Source organism: Pseudophryne corroboree, chromosome 11 (genome assembly GCF_028390025.1).
Source record: "Pseudophryne corroboree isolate aPseCor3 chromosome 11, aPseCor3.hap2, whole genome shotgun sequence".
Classification (NCBI taxonomy): Eukaryota; Metazoa; Chordata; class Amphibia; order Anura; family Myobatrachidae; genus Pseudophryne; species Pseudophryne corroboree.
In genome coordinates, this window is record NC_086454.1 from 288,490,056 (window position 1) to 288,504,188 (window position 14,133).

General features: G+C 45.9%; 1 protein-coding gene across 3 annotated transcripts in view; it reads left to right on the plus strand.

Annotated features, from left to right (window-relative positions):
- Positions 1 to 1,315: 1,315 nt before the first annotated feature.
- PHAF1 (phagosome assembly factor 1) overlaps positions 1,316 to 14,133 on the plus strand; it is a 40,408-nt gene continuing 27,590 nt past the window's right edge. The window contains exons 1-3 of one of the 3 annotated variants that reach the window (XM_063945422.1): positions 1,316 to 1,359; positions 9,570 to 9,694; positions 13,816 to 13,898. In XM_063945422.1, the coding sequence (XP_063801492.1) occupies positions 9,631 to 9,694; positions 13,816 to 13,898 (147 nt within the window). In that variant the 5' untranslated portion in view covers positions 1,316 to 1,359; positions 9,570 to 9,630. The other 2 variants (XM_063945420.1, XM_063945421.1) reach the window with 2 other exon arrangements.

Here is a 14,133-nt window from a genome sequence, read left to right on the forward strand (position 1 = left end):
CGACCCACTGAGGTAACGGGCGTTTTAGCGCCCCTGACGGTGTCTGAGACGCCTGGACAGGCACTAATTGATTTGCCGGCTGTCTCATGTCGTCAACAGTTTTTTGCAAATTGCTGACATTATCACTTAATTGTTTAAATACAATCATCCAGTCAGGTGTCGACTCCCTAGGGGGTGACATCACCAACACAGGCAACTGCTCCGCCTCCACATCATTTTCCTCCTCATACATGTCGACACACGCGTACCGACACACAGCACACACACCGGGAATGCTCTGATATAGGACAGGACCCCACTTAGCCCTTTGGAGAGACAGAGGGAGAGTCTGCCAGCACACACCCAGCGCTATATATATATATATATATATACAGGGATAACCTTATATAAGTTTTATTCCCTTATAGCTGCTGTTATTATCGTTATTTGCTGCCAAAAATGCCCCCCCTTCTCTTTTTTACCCTGATTCTGAAGCAGGACTGCAGGGGAGAGTCAGGGAGCCGTCCTTCCAGCGGAGCTGTGAGGGAAAATGGCGCTTGTGTGCTGAGGAGATAGGCTCCGCCCCTTCACGACGTCCTTATCTCCCGCTTTTTTGTGTAAAAATGGCAGGGGTTAAAATACATCCATATAGCCCAGGAGCTATATGTGATGTATTCTTTTTGCCACCTAAGGTATATACTGTTATATTGCGTCTCAGGGCGCTCCCCCCCAGCGCCCTGCACCCTCAGTGACCGGAGTGTGAAGTGTGCTGAGAGCAATGGCGCACAGCTGCGGTGCTGTGCGCTACCTTAGTCTGAAGACAGGATGTCTTCTGCCGCCGATTTCACCGGACCTCTTCGTCTCTTCTGGCTCTGTAAGGGGGACGGCGGCGCGGCTCCGGTGACCCATCCAGGCTGAACCTGTGATCGTCCCTCTGGAGCTAATGTCCAGTAGCCTAAGAAACCCGATCCACTCTGCACTCAGGTGAGTCCGTTTCTTCTCCCCTTAGTCCCACGATGCAGTGAGCCTGTTGCCAGCAGGACTCACTGAAAATAAAAAAACCTAAGCTTTTATTCTAAGCAGCTCAGGAGAGCCACCTAGATTGCACCCTTCTCGGCCGGGCACAAAAATCTAACTGAGGCTTGGAGGAGGGTCATAGGGGGAGGAGCCAGTGCACACCACCTGATCCTTAAGCTTTTATTTTGTGCCCTGTCTCCTGCGGAGCCGCTATTCCCCATGGTCCTTACGGAGTCCCAGCATCCACTAGGACGTCAGAGAAAGGATAAGAAAGGTGTTTCACCACAGATGATGGCAATCATAAATTAAGAGGGAAGTCCAGGAGCAGAACATTGTGTCTCCTGGAGAGGGTCATGTGGGGAGGTATGCTAACACTGTGGCTGATGTTTAGTGTTGTGATTTTAGCCGAAATGTCACTATTCCTAATCCTAAATCACAATTTCATTTGTTGACGTTTTGCACGTCAATATTTTGCAAATGCCGACATGTTGACTGTCGATGTCTCAAAAAAAATGTCAATGGAATATCTGTTGACACTGTACTGTCAACACAATGGACACGGTGACCACGTAGCCCCTCAGCAGTCACAGTGCTGTCCTCAGTCACCTCCCCCATCACATCTCCTCACTGTAGTGCAGTATGTACGTGGCTGACAACATGCCCTCACCAGTTACTGCACAAGCTCACACACTGCTGTCCTGAGTCCTCTCCCTCAGTCACTTCCCACTCCGGGCCCCTCCCCTCTCCTGGCACAGGGCGTGGCTACGTCTCACTTTACGGCTTTTCTCATCATAACCGGAAGTTTTACAGCAGCGGCCGGGAGAGAAACATAAACAGAGGTGAGAGACACGTACAGCGCCGAGACCCCGTATGTACTGGGGCTGTCACACACCCGGGACGCATGCAGATGGGATATGTTTTAAGATCACAGCTCTGTACTGAGAGCCTATGCGTGTGTATGCTGTGTCTGTGCACTGTGCTGCAGCTCTGCATAGGCAGCTGTATACAGACAGGCCATTGTACACAGATGCTGTATACCCAACATGCCCTTACTGCATACTTGCCTACCTGACCCTCTCCATGAGGGAGAAAATGCTCTGTTCCTGGACTTTCCTGGTAATGTATGATTGCCATCACCTGTGGTGAAACACCTTTCTTATCAATAAACTCGCTCACCACAGGTGATGGCAATCATACATTACCAGGAAAGTCCAGGAACAGAGCATTTTCTCCCTCATGGAGAGGGTCAGGTAGGCAAGTATGCCTTACTGACTGTATAGGTAGGTACTGTATATGTACAGTGCATTGTGTACAGGTGCTGTGTACCCCACAGTACATTGTATACAGGTGTGTACCTCACAGGCCATTACTGTAGTAATTTGTGCACCCACAGGTCATTGTATGTGGGTGCTGTGTACCCCACAGACCATTGCATGCGAGCACTGTCTGCCCCACAGGCCATTGCATACGGCCGCCTAGTGCCCCACAGACCATTGCATACGGCCGCTGTGTGCCCCACAGACCACTGTATACAATTGTTGTGTACCCCACATGCCATTGCACAGGCCATTATATGAGGGAATGCTTAATATGTGACCCGCCAGCTGTTGTTGAACTACACATACCAGCATGCCCTGCCATAGTTTAGCATTTCCTGATTGCAGAGCTGTGGCAGCGTGCTAGTATGTGTAGCTAAATAACAGCTGGAGAGCTGCATGTTGCGCACCCCTGAAATACAGGTGCTGTATGTGCTTCAGCCCATTATATATAGATACTGTGTATTATACAGGTGCTGTATATGCTACACGCCATTATATATACAGGTACTTTATATGCTACAGTATACGCTACAGGCCTTTATGTATACAGGTCCTGTATTCCTTGCAGGCCATTACCTACAGGTGCTGTATATGCTCTTTGGGATTCCGGTGTCGGTATTGTGACTGCCAGGATCCTGACTAGCGGTATTTTAACTGCTTCCCGCTACAGGCGCTCTATACTCTACAGGCTGTTATATATGCAGGTGCTGTATACGCTACAGGCCATTATGTATACAGGTGCTGTATTCCTTACAGGCCATTACCTACAGGTGCTGTATATGCTACAGACGCTCTATACTCTACAGGCTGTTATATAGGGATTGGACTAAAATGCCAACTGCAGCGTCCCACTGTATACGCTACAGGCCATTACCTACAGGTGCTGTATACGCTACAGGAAGCTATATATACAGGTGCTGTATACGCTACAGGCCGTTATGTATACAGGTTGCTGTATACGCTACAGGAAGCTATAGATATAGGTGCTGTATACGCTACAAGCCGTTATGTATACAGGTGCTGTATTATTTACAGGCTATTACTTACAGGTGCTGTATTCCTTACAGGCCATTACCTACAGGTGCTGTATATGCTACAGACGCTCTATACTCTACAGGCTGTTATATAGGGATTGGACTAAAATGCCAACTGCAGCGTCCCACTGTATACGCTACAGGCCATTACCTACAGGTGCTGTATACGCTACAGGAAGCTATATATACAGGTGCTGTATACGCTACAGGCCGTTATGTATACAGGTTGCTGTATACGCTACAGGAAGCTATAGATATAGGTGCTGTATACGCTACAAGCCGTTATGTATACAGGTGCTGTATTATTTACAGGCTATTACTTACAGGTGCTGTATTCCTTACAGGCCATTACCTACAGGTGCTGTATATGCTACAGACGCTCTATACTCTACAGGCTGTTATATAGGGATGGGGCTAACCGCAGTATCCTGTTTCCAATCCCGACAAAGGTCGGGGAACTATCCTAACCCTCTCTCCTTATCGCAGCCTAAACCTAATGAGCCCTACAGACTGGACAACCCGCCGCCATGCTGCCCGACTTCCGATACGGAAGATGGGCGACCCGGTGCATGCAAATATGGACGAGATCGTCCATATTGGCCTGCATGCACAAACGACGGGGCACCAACAATGAACAAGCGCGGGGCCGCGCATCTTTGATTGTTGGTGCCTCCACACTGAAAGATATGAAGAAGATTGTTCATATCTTTCAGTATTATCTGCCAGTGTGTAGGGCCCTTACCCCTTCCCGGTGGTGCCTAAACTTACCCCCTCCCTTCCTCCCTCCCTTCCTTCCTCAGCCTAAATCTAACAGCCCCCTCCTCCGAGCCTAACCCTCCCTGGGGGTGCATAAACCTAGCCCCCCCCTGCCCGCAGCCTAACCCCACCTCCACGGCCTAAACCTAACCAGATACCCCCACGCGCGGCTTACCCCTCCGGTGGCCTGTCATGAAGCCGGAACCAGGATTGTGATATCCTTCGGGATGCCGGCGTCTGTATTTTGACTGCTGCGATCTCGACCGGATCCCATTATATATACAGATGCTGTATACTCATACTTGCCTACCTGACCCTCTCCATGAGGGAGAAAATGCTCTGTTCCTGGACTTTTCTGGTAATGTATGATTGCCATCACCTGTGGTGAGCTAGTTAATTGATAAGAAAGGTGTTTCACCACAGGTGATAGCAATCATACATTACCAGGAAAGTCCAGGAACAGAGCATTTTCTCCCTCATGGAGAGGGCCAGGTAGGCCAGTATGTGTATATACTTTCCAGGCAATTTGTGGCACTCCAGCTGCTGTTCGGTTACATGTCTTGCATGCCCTGTCAGACACACTGTTGTAGCTTCCTGGGACTAGTTCCACAACACCTGACGTGCCACTGGTTGCAAATGCAATGAATACAGAACATGCATCCATATAGTCACTGTGAGGCACAGATCTATAAAGAGAGTGAGTGGGTAATAAATCCTATACTGACTAGCAATTAGCAGGAAATTATTCACACAAGGAGGGGGGAGGAGTGATATAGGTCCTTTACTGCAAATATAGCTGTGTAACACTCTGGAACTGTATGTATTTCTCAAATATAAGGAAGTCTGAGTGATTTACACTGTAAAAGATAAGTGACACTGCTGGGTGAGAATCTTAGAAATACAAATTTATACATAAACTGGTGTCTTAATTGTATCCAGTCCCAGTACCAATAGTTCTATATAATCTGTATGGAATGATGGCAATATAAATGTGTATATTATTAGAATTAGCCGTTTCTGTCTTGCGCTTAGTAGATATTTGTAGGTGTACACAGCTATGAATAATGAACAGACATTATGCATTTATGTACACAAGCAGCAAAAAACAATAAATGACAGCCAGATGAAGACGGCAGCTGCATACCTACTAATTACGCAATATATGATATTCTGCACACTCATTTCCCAACTGAAGTTACCCGGGATATAGCTTTATTATTATCCTTTATTTATATGGTGCCCATGAATCTGCAGCACCTTACATAGTACAGAAACAGAAGCAATATGAACAAAACAAGAGAAAAAGAGACTTACAGAACAAAACATTGCAGACTACAAGGTTCAAAATCATTGTGGCATCAGCAGTCATAATACCCAATTAAGCGCAAGGTTTGGTGCCGTTATTGGCAGTGGGGAGGAGATAAGTGAGGGAAGGAAATGCACACGTCTCAAGAGGGCCCCCTGTTCGTGAGCGCTTACAATTATAAAAAAAAAAAAGATCTTAAAGAAGATGTATCATTACGTTTTTAATATTGCACGGATTATAACAAAAAAGAAAATCACTGCTATGCAACGCATCAGACAAAGGTATATCAGAGAATGCTTTTAATACACATTAACACAAAAGTTCCTGTTGCTTTGGCAGATACATTCTTGACCCAAAAGCTTGCCATTAAAACTCAAACTACAATTTAAATTTCAAACTGAGAGGCTTGTTTTGGGATTGGACGCTGTATAGAGTAAAATATTACAATGTTTTAGATTATTTATCTTTGAATAGATATATAGGCTTGTTTACCTGGAGTAAATCATTAAAATTAGTTCACAACATGGAGAGTAGTATGTCAGCATGGGATGTAGTCATAACATTGACACCACAATGTCGACGGTTATAATGTCGGAATCAGAATGTTGACATGTAAAATGTCGACATTCTTTAGGGACCGGAGAGTTAGGGTTTGGTAGTAGGGGAAGTGCTAGGTTTCGCCATACTTAGTGCCAGAAGCACCGCAAGTCATCAGGACATCACTGCCAGGCTTGCCATACTAAACCACGAGACCATTAGGGTTTGTCAGCTTATTATGAATATCAGCAAAATGTACCAGCTCCTACCTATCAGAATAGCTTTAATCACACGTTTCCATCTGTATAAATGTCTATATTTTAGTTACTGAAGTACAGGGGTGGCCAACCAGTCAGAGACAAAGAGCAAAAAAATCTTGTTAGGTACGTCAAAGAGCCGACATCAAACCGAAGGCGCGTGTGCAAAAATGGGGTGTGACCTTGTGCCTGCTAGGCCACACCCCATGGTATAAAATACAATGAAAATGCCAGATCCATATAAAATACATTTTAAAGCCAGAATCAACATAAGATACATTGAAAAAGACACTGCCACATAAAATAATAAAAAAATCCAGATCCACATAAAATATATTGAAAAAGCCATATTCATATAATACACTTCAGCTCCTCCATGTGTCACTCCAGCCAGCTCCCCCATGTGTAACTCCAGTCAGCTCCCCATTGTGTCTCTCCTGCCAGGATTCTCCTTTGTCACTCCAGCCAGCTCCCCATTGTGTCACTCCAGCCAGCTCCCCATTGTGTCACTCCAGCCAGCACCCTCCTGTATCACTTCAGTCAGCTCCCCCATTATGTCTCTCCTGCCAGGATCCTTCTGTGTCACTCCAGCTAACTCCCCCTTGTGTCACTCCAGCCCACCCTCATATGTCACTACAGCCCAGTATCTGGCTCCCTCAGTTTTCAGTCGCCGTAGTGCTGCTGTGTGTCTGGTTGGAGTGCACCAGTTTCCAGGATCTGTTTTGGTCAGGTGGCTGAGTGTCGGGAGCCACATTTGAATAAAGAAAGAGCCGCAGGTTGGCCACGGCTGCTGTAGTACAATGCACATGCAGCAGAAAGGAGTATGGGTCTGTAATAAGTATGTGGTTCTCATAGAAGGTTAGGGGTATATTTATTAAAGTGCAGCTTTATAGAAGTGGAGATGATACACATAGGGGTATATTCAATAACTGTCGGAAGCTGCCGTCTTGTCGGGAATACGGCAGCTTCCGACAGTTTTAGGTCGGAAAGGGGTTCCGACCTATTCATTACGGCCCCATTTATTCCGACAAGTCGGGAAACCCACTGATCGGCGGTTTCAGCCGCCTATCAGCGTGCATTGTTGGAAGCGGGGCCAAACCCGACAGCTTTTTGCTCCGTTTCCAACAATCTCAATCCGACTTTAAAAAAAGTTGTATTGAGATGAGGGAGTTGAGACCAGGAGATGGGGGGGAGCAGCGCAGCAGCGGGGAGAGCAGGAACCCAGCGGCAGCGTCCACCCGGCTCCAGCAAGCGAGGTCCCGCTTGCTGGAGCCGGGTGGACGCCGCCATGAGCCTCTGCTGCTGCAGCCGCTGCTCCCCCGTCGGCTCCATCTCCCCCACTGCTCCCCCCACCGCCACAGACAACTCCTCACCCCCAGCGCCGCTGACCGTTCCCCCATCACCCCCGGCGCTGCTGACTTCTCACCCCCGGCGCCGCTGACAGCCTCCTCTGCCGCTGCTGTCAGCGCACCCGCAGCGCTGACAGCAGCAGCAGGTCAGGAAACAGGGAACGGCCAAATCCGACAGTCTGATTTGGCCGCTCTTTTGAATAGGGGTTGTCGGGTCCATTCCGACAACTGCATGTCGGAATGGACCCGACTCTTATTGAATATACCCTATAGCAACCAATCAGATTTTAGCTGTTATCTTCCAGAAGGTGCTAGGTTTATGATAAATAGAATCTGGATGCTATGGGCAACACCTCCACTTCCATAAATCCACACTTAAATATATGTACCCCAAAAGTATTTTCAATTCTTTTGACTATTCCGATGCTACCATGCACATACATGCACAACCTGATTTTGCCTTGTAAATGATTGCCGCTAAATACGTCCGTTCTCGGAAGAAATCCCAGACTTCTGGCAACTGGTACCCTATTACATTTACCCCACATATGTTTCTCTTATATGGTAAGTTACACATAAGTCAAATCTAGTTTTAGGGGGTGTTCTAATCATGGGGGTGATTCAGACCTGATCGTAAATATGCTAAATTTAGCACATCTACGATCAGTTTCACCGACTTGCGGCGGGACGCCCAGCCCAGGGCCAGTCCGCCCTGTGTGTCAGGCCCTTCCCCCCTGCACAGGTGTGACAGCATCGTACGGCGGCGATGCTTCTGCACCCTCCTGGTAGCTCCCTACCTGCGCAGCCTACCTGCTGCGTTCTAGGTCGCAGCAGCTGTGTGTGATGTCACGCAGTCTCCTCGGCCCGCCTGCGTTGTCCGGACCATGCCCCACCAACAGTTTTGTAACACCGTTGGCACGCCCCCTCCCACTCTGCAACCACCTCTGCCTGTCAATCAGGCAGAGGTGATCGCAGCAGTGAGATGCTTTCACTGGGTGCACATGTGCAGTTCACCCAGCGCAAAGGGCTTCAGAGTGCTATCGCTGTTGTAGCAGCGATGACCTGTGAATTAGGCTCCACGTCTATAGCCCATTTCCCTATCCGCTGAAATGAGCACTAATGTGATGCATGAATGGAGTCACTAGGGTGTTGTAAAACCTTTAAGAGCTGTAAAATAGGTTGAAATGGTGTCTTTCCACCCCATGCAATTATCCGGTCAATAACCAAATTGCTCTCTTAAGTCCATCTACACGTGTTCCCAGTAATTATATTGGACGGCGAATATCCACATTGATAGAAGATAAAAGCACAGCTATGACTTTGTGACAAACATTAGTATAATTAGGAACTCATGGGTTTGTCTTGGAAAAAATACTGTAAAAATGTCTCAATGATAACTAATGCTATGATATAGAGGGATGTAGGTATGTGACCAGCGGTCACATGACCTCCCCCTACATCCCGCACACTCACAATCCCGACGGTCGGCATGCCGACCAACTGGGACTATTCCCACTCGTGGCGAACATAAGCGAGCCCGCAAGGGGCTTGTTGCACTTGACTTGACACCCCCCAATGGCACTCCACTGCCAGAATGCCGGCGCCGATTTGCTGACCGCCAGTCACGCACTACACACCCCTATATAGATATTGCAATATTATATTATAGATGATAATCTTTCATTACAAGTGTATCCATTGAAATAATGCAACTTGTTGAACATCATTAATGAATTGTATTGTTGTCTACAATGCGTATATATTATTTTGGCACATTGGATTGTTTTATGATCTTGTTTACAAGTTATGTATTTCTTATTGTAGAATGTTAAACCGTTGCTTGTACTACTCTGATTGTGTAAATAAAGTTCTTGAAAAAAAAATCCACTTTTTGCTCAGCAAAGCCTTTTATGTGTATTTATGCAAGCTCCACATCTACATAGGATTTACTAAAGGCAATGATCACCTGATATAATGTAAGCAGCATGTTTTGTGTTTCGTTTGTACTTTTACAGGTTCAGCCGTGGTAACATTCTGGATCTCAGCTGACCCCTGGAACCTCCCTGCCCTGAGCCAATGCTGGATCTGGAGGTTGTGCCAGAGAGATCCCTGGGCAACCAGCAATGGGAGTTTACGTTAGGTAATCAATATACTTTGTTATAAATACATTCGTGTTTGTAGGGAGGAAATAATGGTAATTGGGTCTGAAGGTGTCTCTGGAAAAGAGCAGGCGGGTCACAGCTACCCACATATATTACAATCTTGTACCGTCAAGTCACACATTTAGCTTGTAGATCAGGAGCCTTGCAGCTTTGCCTCATACAGTACACACTGAGTTTTATGAGGTTGGATTTTCACATTTGAATTACCTATATGGCAAAAAGAAAATATGTTACATAGGAGATTAGTGTATAACCCTTCAGGCTTTGTGGTACCTGGTAGATGAGGTGACGGCACAAAACCAGTGAGTGCCACATATTTTTAGGATTTGAGCTATGGTAATAATGTGGCCTTAGGTCAAAGTAGTAATCGCTATCTCATGCTTCCCAAACTTCTCTGTCGTTGCATTGTGCAATGCCAACTGGTCCTTTGCGCAATGCCAACAGTGATCTTGCATTTCCACTGTGTCCAACTTTATTATCCTAAGATAAAGGGAAGACAAATGACAGGTTGGGAAAACGGGATCCTAGGGAAGTAGGAGGAAAGCTTGCTAGTATTTTTTTATTCATGCACCAATCTTTGATGTTATATTAGCTGCTATATCTACATTAGGGAGTTGTTTCAGATCTATACTTTGGTTACAGATGTGTTTTCAATTGAGTCTTTGGCAACAAGGTCAGCTCTTTAAATGCTAGGGAGTATGAAGACTTCTAATATATCACCAAGTGCATTTTCCTAGTGTGTAAAGCCGGCCACATGCAGCAATATCAGCCAAAGAGCCAATCACTTTTGATGGGATCATTTTTTGAGCTGGTCTATAAATCTGTTCAGCAGATGACCATGTGCAGTGTCTGGCTGTGTGTCTGCTTGCCTCCCGTGTTGTGATCCAAATGTTTGTTCCAATTGCTGGAAGGGAGAGTCTACTCTGTTTGGGCACTGGTGTGTTTGGCCATATGGGAAGCTGACCCTGTAGCTGCAGGATCCCCCCTCATGTGGAGAGCATTAGGGGGGTAATTCCAAGTTGATCGCAGCAGGAATTTTGTTAGCAGTTGGGCAAAACCATGTGCACTGCAGGGGAGGCAGATATAACATGTGCAGAGAGAGTTAGATTTGGGTGGGTTATTTTATTTCTGTGCAGGGTAAATACTGGCTGCTTTATTTTTACTCTGCAAATTAGATTGCAGATTGAACACACCACACCCAAATCTAACTCTCTCTGTACATGTTATATCTGCCTCCCCTGCAGTGCACATGGTTTTGCCCAACTGCTAAAAAAAATTCTGCTGCGATCAACTTGGAATTACCCCCTAGATGTTCACGATACTCTGACTGATTCCCGTTTCCAGTGTTTGGTTTAGAACTGCAGCTAATGTTTGACTGTGGAAGGACTGAACAAACAACTAAATGAAACAGTTAGACGTTTGAGGGCATTGTTCCGTGTTGTTCATGGTCACGGGATGTAAGTAGCAGTGTCTTGAGTTATAATTGACTGATCAGGCTTTGGGACATTTGGCGGCATGTCCCTGGTGGTGAAGTGTATGTGTGTGTGGCAGACAGGGAGTAACCAGGTGTGTTAGCTATCTGTTATTGTATGAGTAACAGCATGATTTAGCAGTTTGTTTTTCGACTCATGTGATTACCTGATTTCAGGAATCTGGCCCGTCGTGTTCTGGGTCATTTGGGTGTTGTGACATCAGGAACAAATTGGGATGGGTCATTTGGGCATTAGCCAGTTTTATGGTCACTAGGCTTACACTGAAGGTTTATATGGTACATGCTAAAATGAGATTCATTTCAGCTGTTTAGCTTATTTATGTGTGAACTTGTACAAACCAGCAGAGAGGCCTGAGGCTTACTTTACTGCTTGTAGCCTTACACTAATTCTTGTAGCTCGGGAACGGAAGCCTCAGCACTGTGTAGTCGCACAGTCTCTGCCGCAGATGATCAGTGATTGGTGCTCTCACACAGTGAGCAGCATGGTTTATCTTGCACCACAGATACTATGAATACATTTTCTTAGGCTGATAGATTCAGTTGGGTATGGGTGACCGGTGCTTGGGATACCATACCTACGCCGGGATCCCGGGGATTAGAATGCCGGCGGGAGAAGGCGAGCGTAACGAAGCTCCTTGCAGGTTCTAGTGGAAATAGTCCCTGTTAGTGGGCATGCCAACTGTCAGGACTTTGAGGTGGCGGGATGTAGGCGTCGGTATTGTGACCGGTGGTCTCCTGACCGCAGGTCACATAACTACATACGCATAGATGCATCTGTTTGTAATAGGGTTTTCTACAAGAAGACTTTGGAGAGACCTCCGTAACTTTGCTATATATGAACAATAGAGATGTGTATACACCCATCAGCCATAACATTAAAACCACTGACAGGTGAAGTGAATAACGTTGATTATCTCTTTACAATATCACCGGTCACATTAATTATCTCTCTACAATATCACCTGTCATGGAGTGGGATATATTCATCAGTTCTTAAATTCATGAGTTATAATCAGGAAAAATGGGCAAGCGTAAGGATCCGAGCGACTTTGAGGGTCAAATTGTGATGGCTAAGCGAATGGAACAGAGCATCTCCAGAATGGCAGGTCATGTGGAATATACCCAGTATGCCCTGATGGCAGTGGCCTCTTTCAGTTGCATAATGCATCCTGCACACTGCAATAATCGTTCAGAAATTTTTTGAGGAACATGACAAAGAGTTCAAGGTGTTGACATGGCCTCCAAGTTCTCCAGTTCTTAATCCGATCAAGTATATGTGATATATGGTGGAAAAACATGTCCGAGCCATGGAGGCCCCACCTCGCAACTTACAGGACTTAAAGGATCTGCTGCTAATGTCTTGGTCCCAGATGCCACTGGACACCTTCAAGGGTCTTATGGAGTCAATGTCTCAATGGGTCAGAGCTGTTTTGGCAGCACGAGGGGGACCTACTCAGGTGGTTTTAATGTTACAGCTGAGGGGTATATATCTGAAGACCTGCAGGTACATTAACAGAAAGCTTTGATGGCTTATTTTAATTTTAAACTTGTGGTCATCTGTTACAGTTATGCTGGTTTGTTGTACAGCTATGGTTTGCGTGAGCTGGAGACTGTTATATATGGTTTATGGCAATTATGTGGCCTGGACCAGAGTTCATGGTAATGCAGCTGATCAGTTTATCTTTAACTTGTAATCTCGCTGGTTTATAATGAATAGACTACATTCCCATTAATATATGCACCGCCTATTAGAGGGCAGTCTTCATAACGCCTTAGTGATGTCATTAATACCTAGTGAAATCATAGGCTGCATTCTCAAGCGTATTGGCTTTGCCGACAACAAGGGAATGGTACTCTCAAAATAAAACGTGTATATTACTCCTATAATTCTGAAATGAATAAACTGTCTGCTTATGTGTGGCCTTGAACTCCACCCCATGCTTTCTTTTTTAAGTCCTGAATAAGGCAAAACAGTTACAGGAGCCTGTTCTCGCATAACCTTTTAAATTGTATTTATTGGGACTCTGCATTGTGGGAAAATAACTACTATGAGTTAAGTATCGGGTAGACTGGCCTGATTCAGTCACAACATATGGGGGTCCTGCAAACATGGAAGATAGTTCAAGTTCAGAACATGGGGCAGTGTCGTCAGCTGTTTGCATTACCATCGGAGCATGTATGCGGTGCGGGTCCTCTGCACATCCCGTCTCTGGTGGCAGTGGGGACTGTCCGGGAGGCTCCATGCAGCTTCTTTCACAAATGCTCCTGCTGAGACAAATGGAGCTTCCCTATCATCAGAGCCTCCTGCAACGTCTCCACCACTTCCAGAGAGGATACATGCATAGAACCCGGACTACAGACATGCTCCGATGGTAATGCAAACAGACGCAGATGCTTTGGTAGCTTTGTTGGTAACGTACCCCATGTTCTGATCTTAAACCATGGAAGATTATTATACTGTCCACCATTAGGGTTTAAGAAGCCTTGACTGGGTGTTCAGGTTGATAGCTGCAGTGTACCAGCTGCAGGCCTGTCACTTCAAAAGGCTTGGGTCTAGTGTAATGTTATTGGTGTAGCCTATATAATTGTGCTGTTCCTCTGTGACAGGAATGCCCCTGGCTCAGGCAGTATCAATCCTCCAGAAGCATTGCAGAACCATCCGGAATGTGCAGAACCTCTATAGCGAGCAGGTGGGTTTTGTAATAACAGTGCAAAAAGTATAAGGGCAGTAACGTGTTCTATGTTTGCTTTCATTTTCTAAAGTTTACTAGAAAAATAATAGAATTCTATTGGTTGCGCTGGGGCGCATCAGTTACTTGTGCCTCAATTTTTATATTTGTCTTTCAAAACACTGACAGTAGATAATAATTGGTTATCTAGTCTGCCCATTTGACGTAATTGGTGGGTTTATCTGCTGTGCAAATC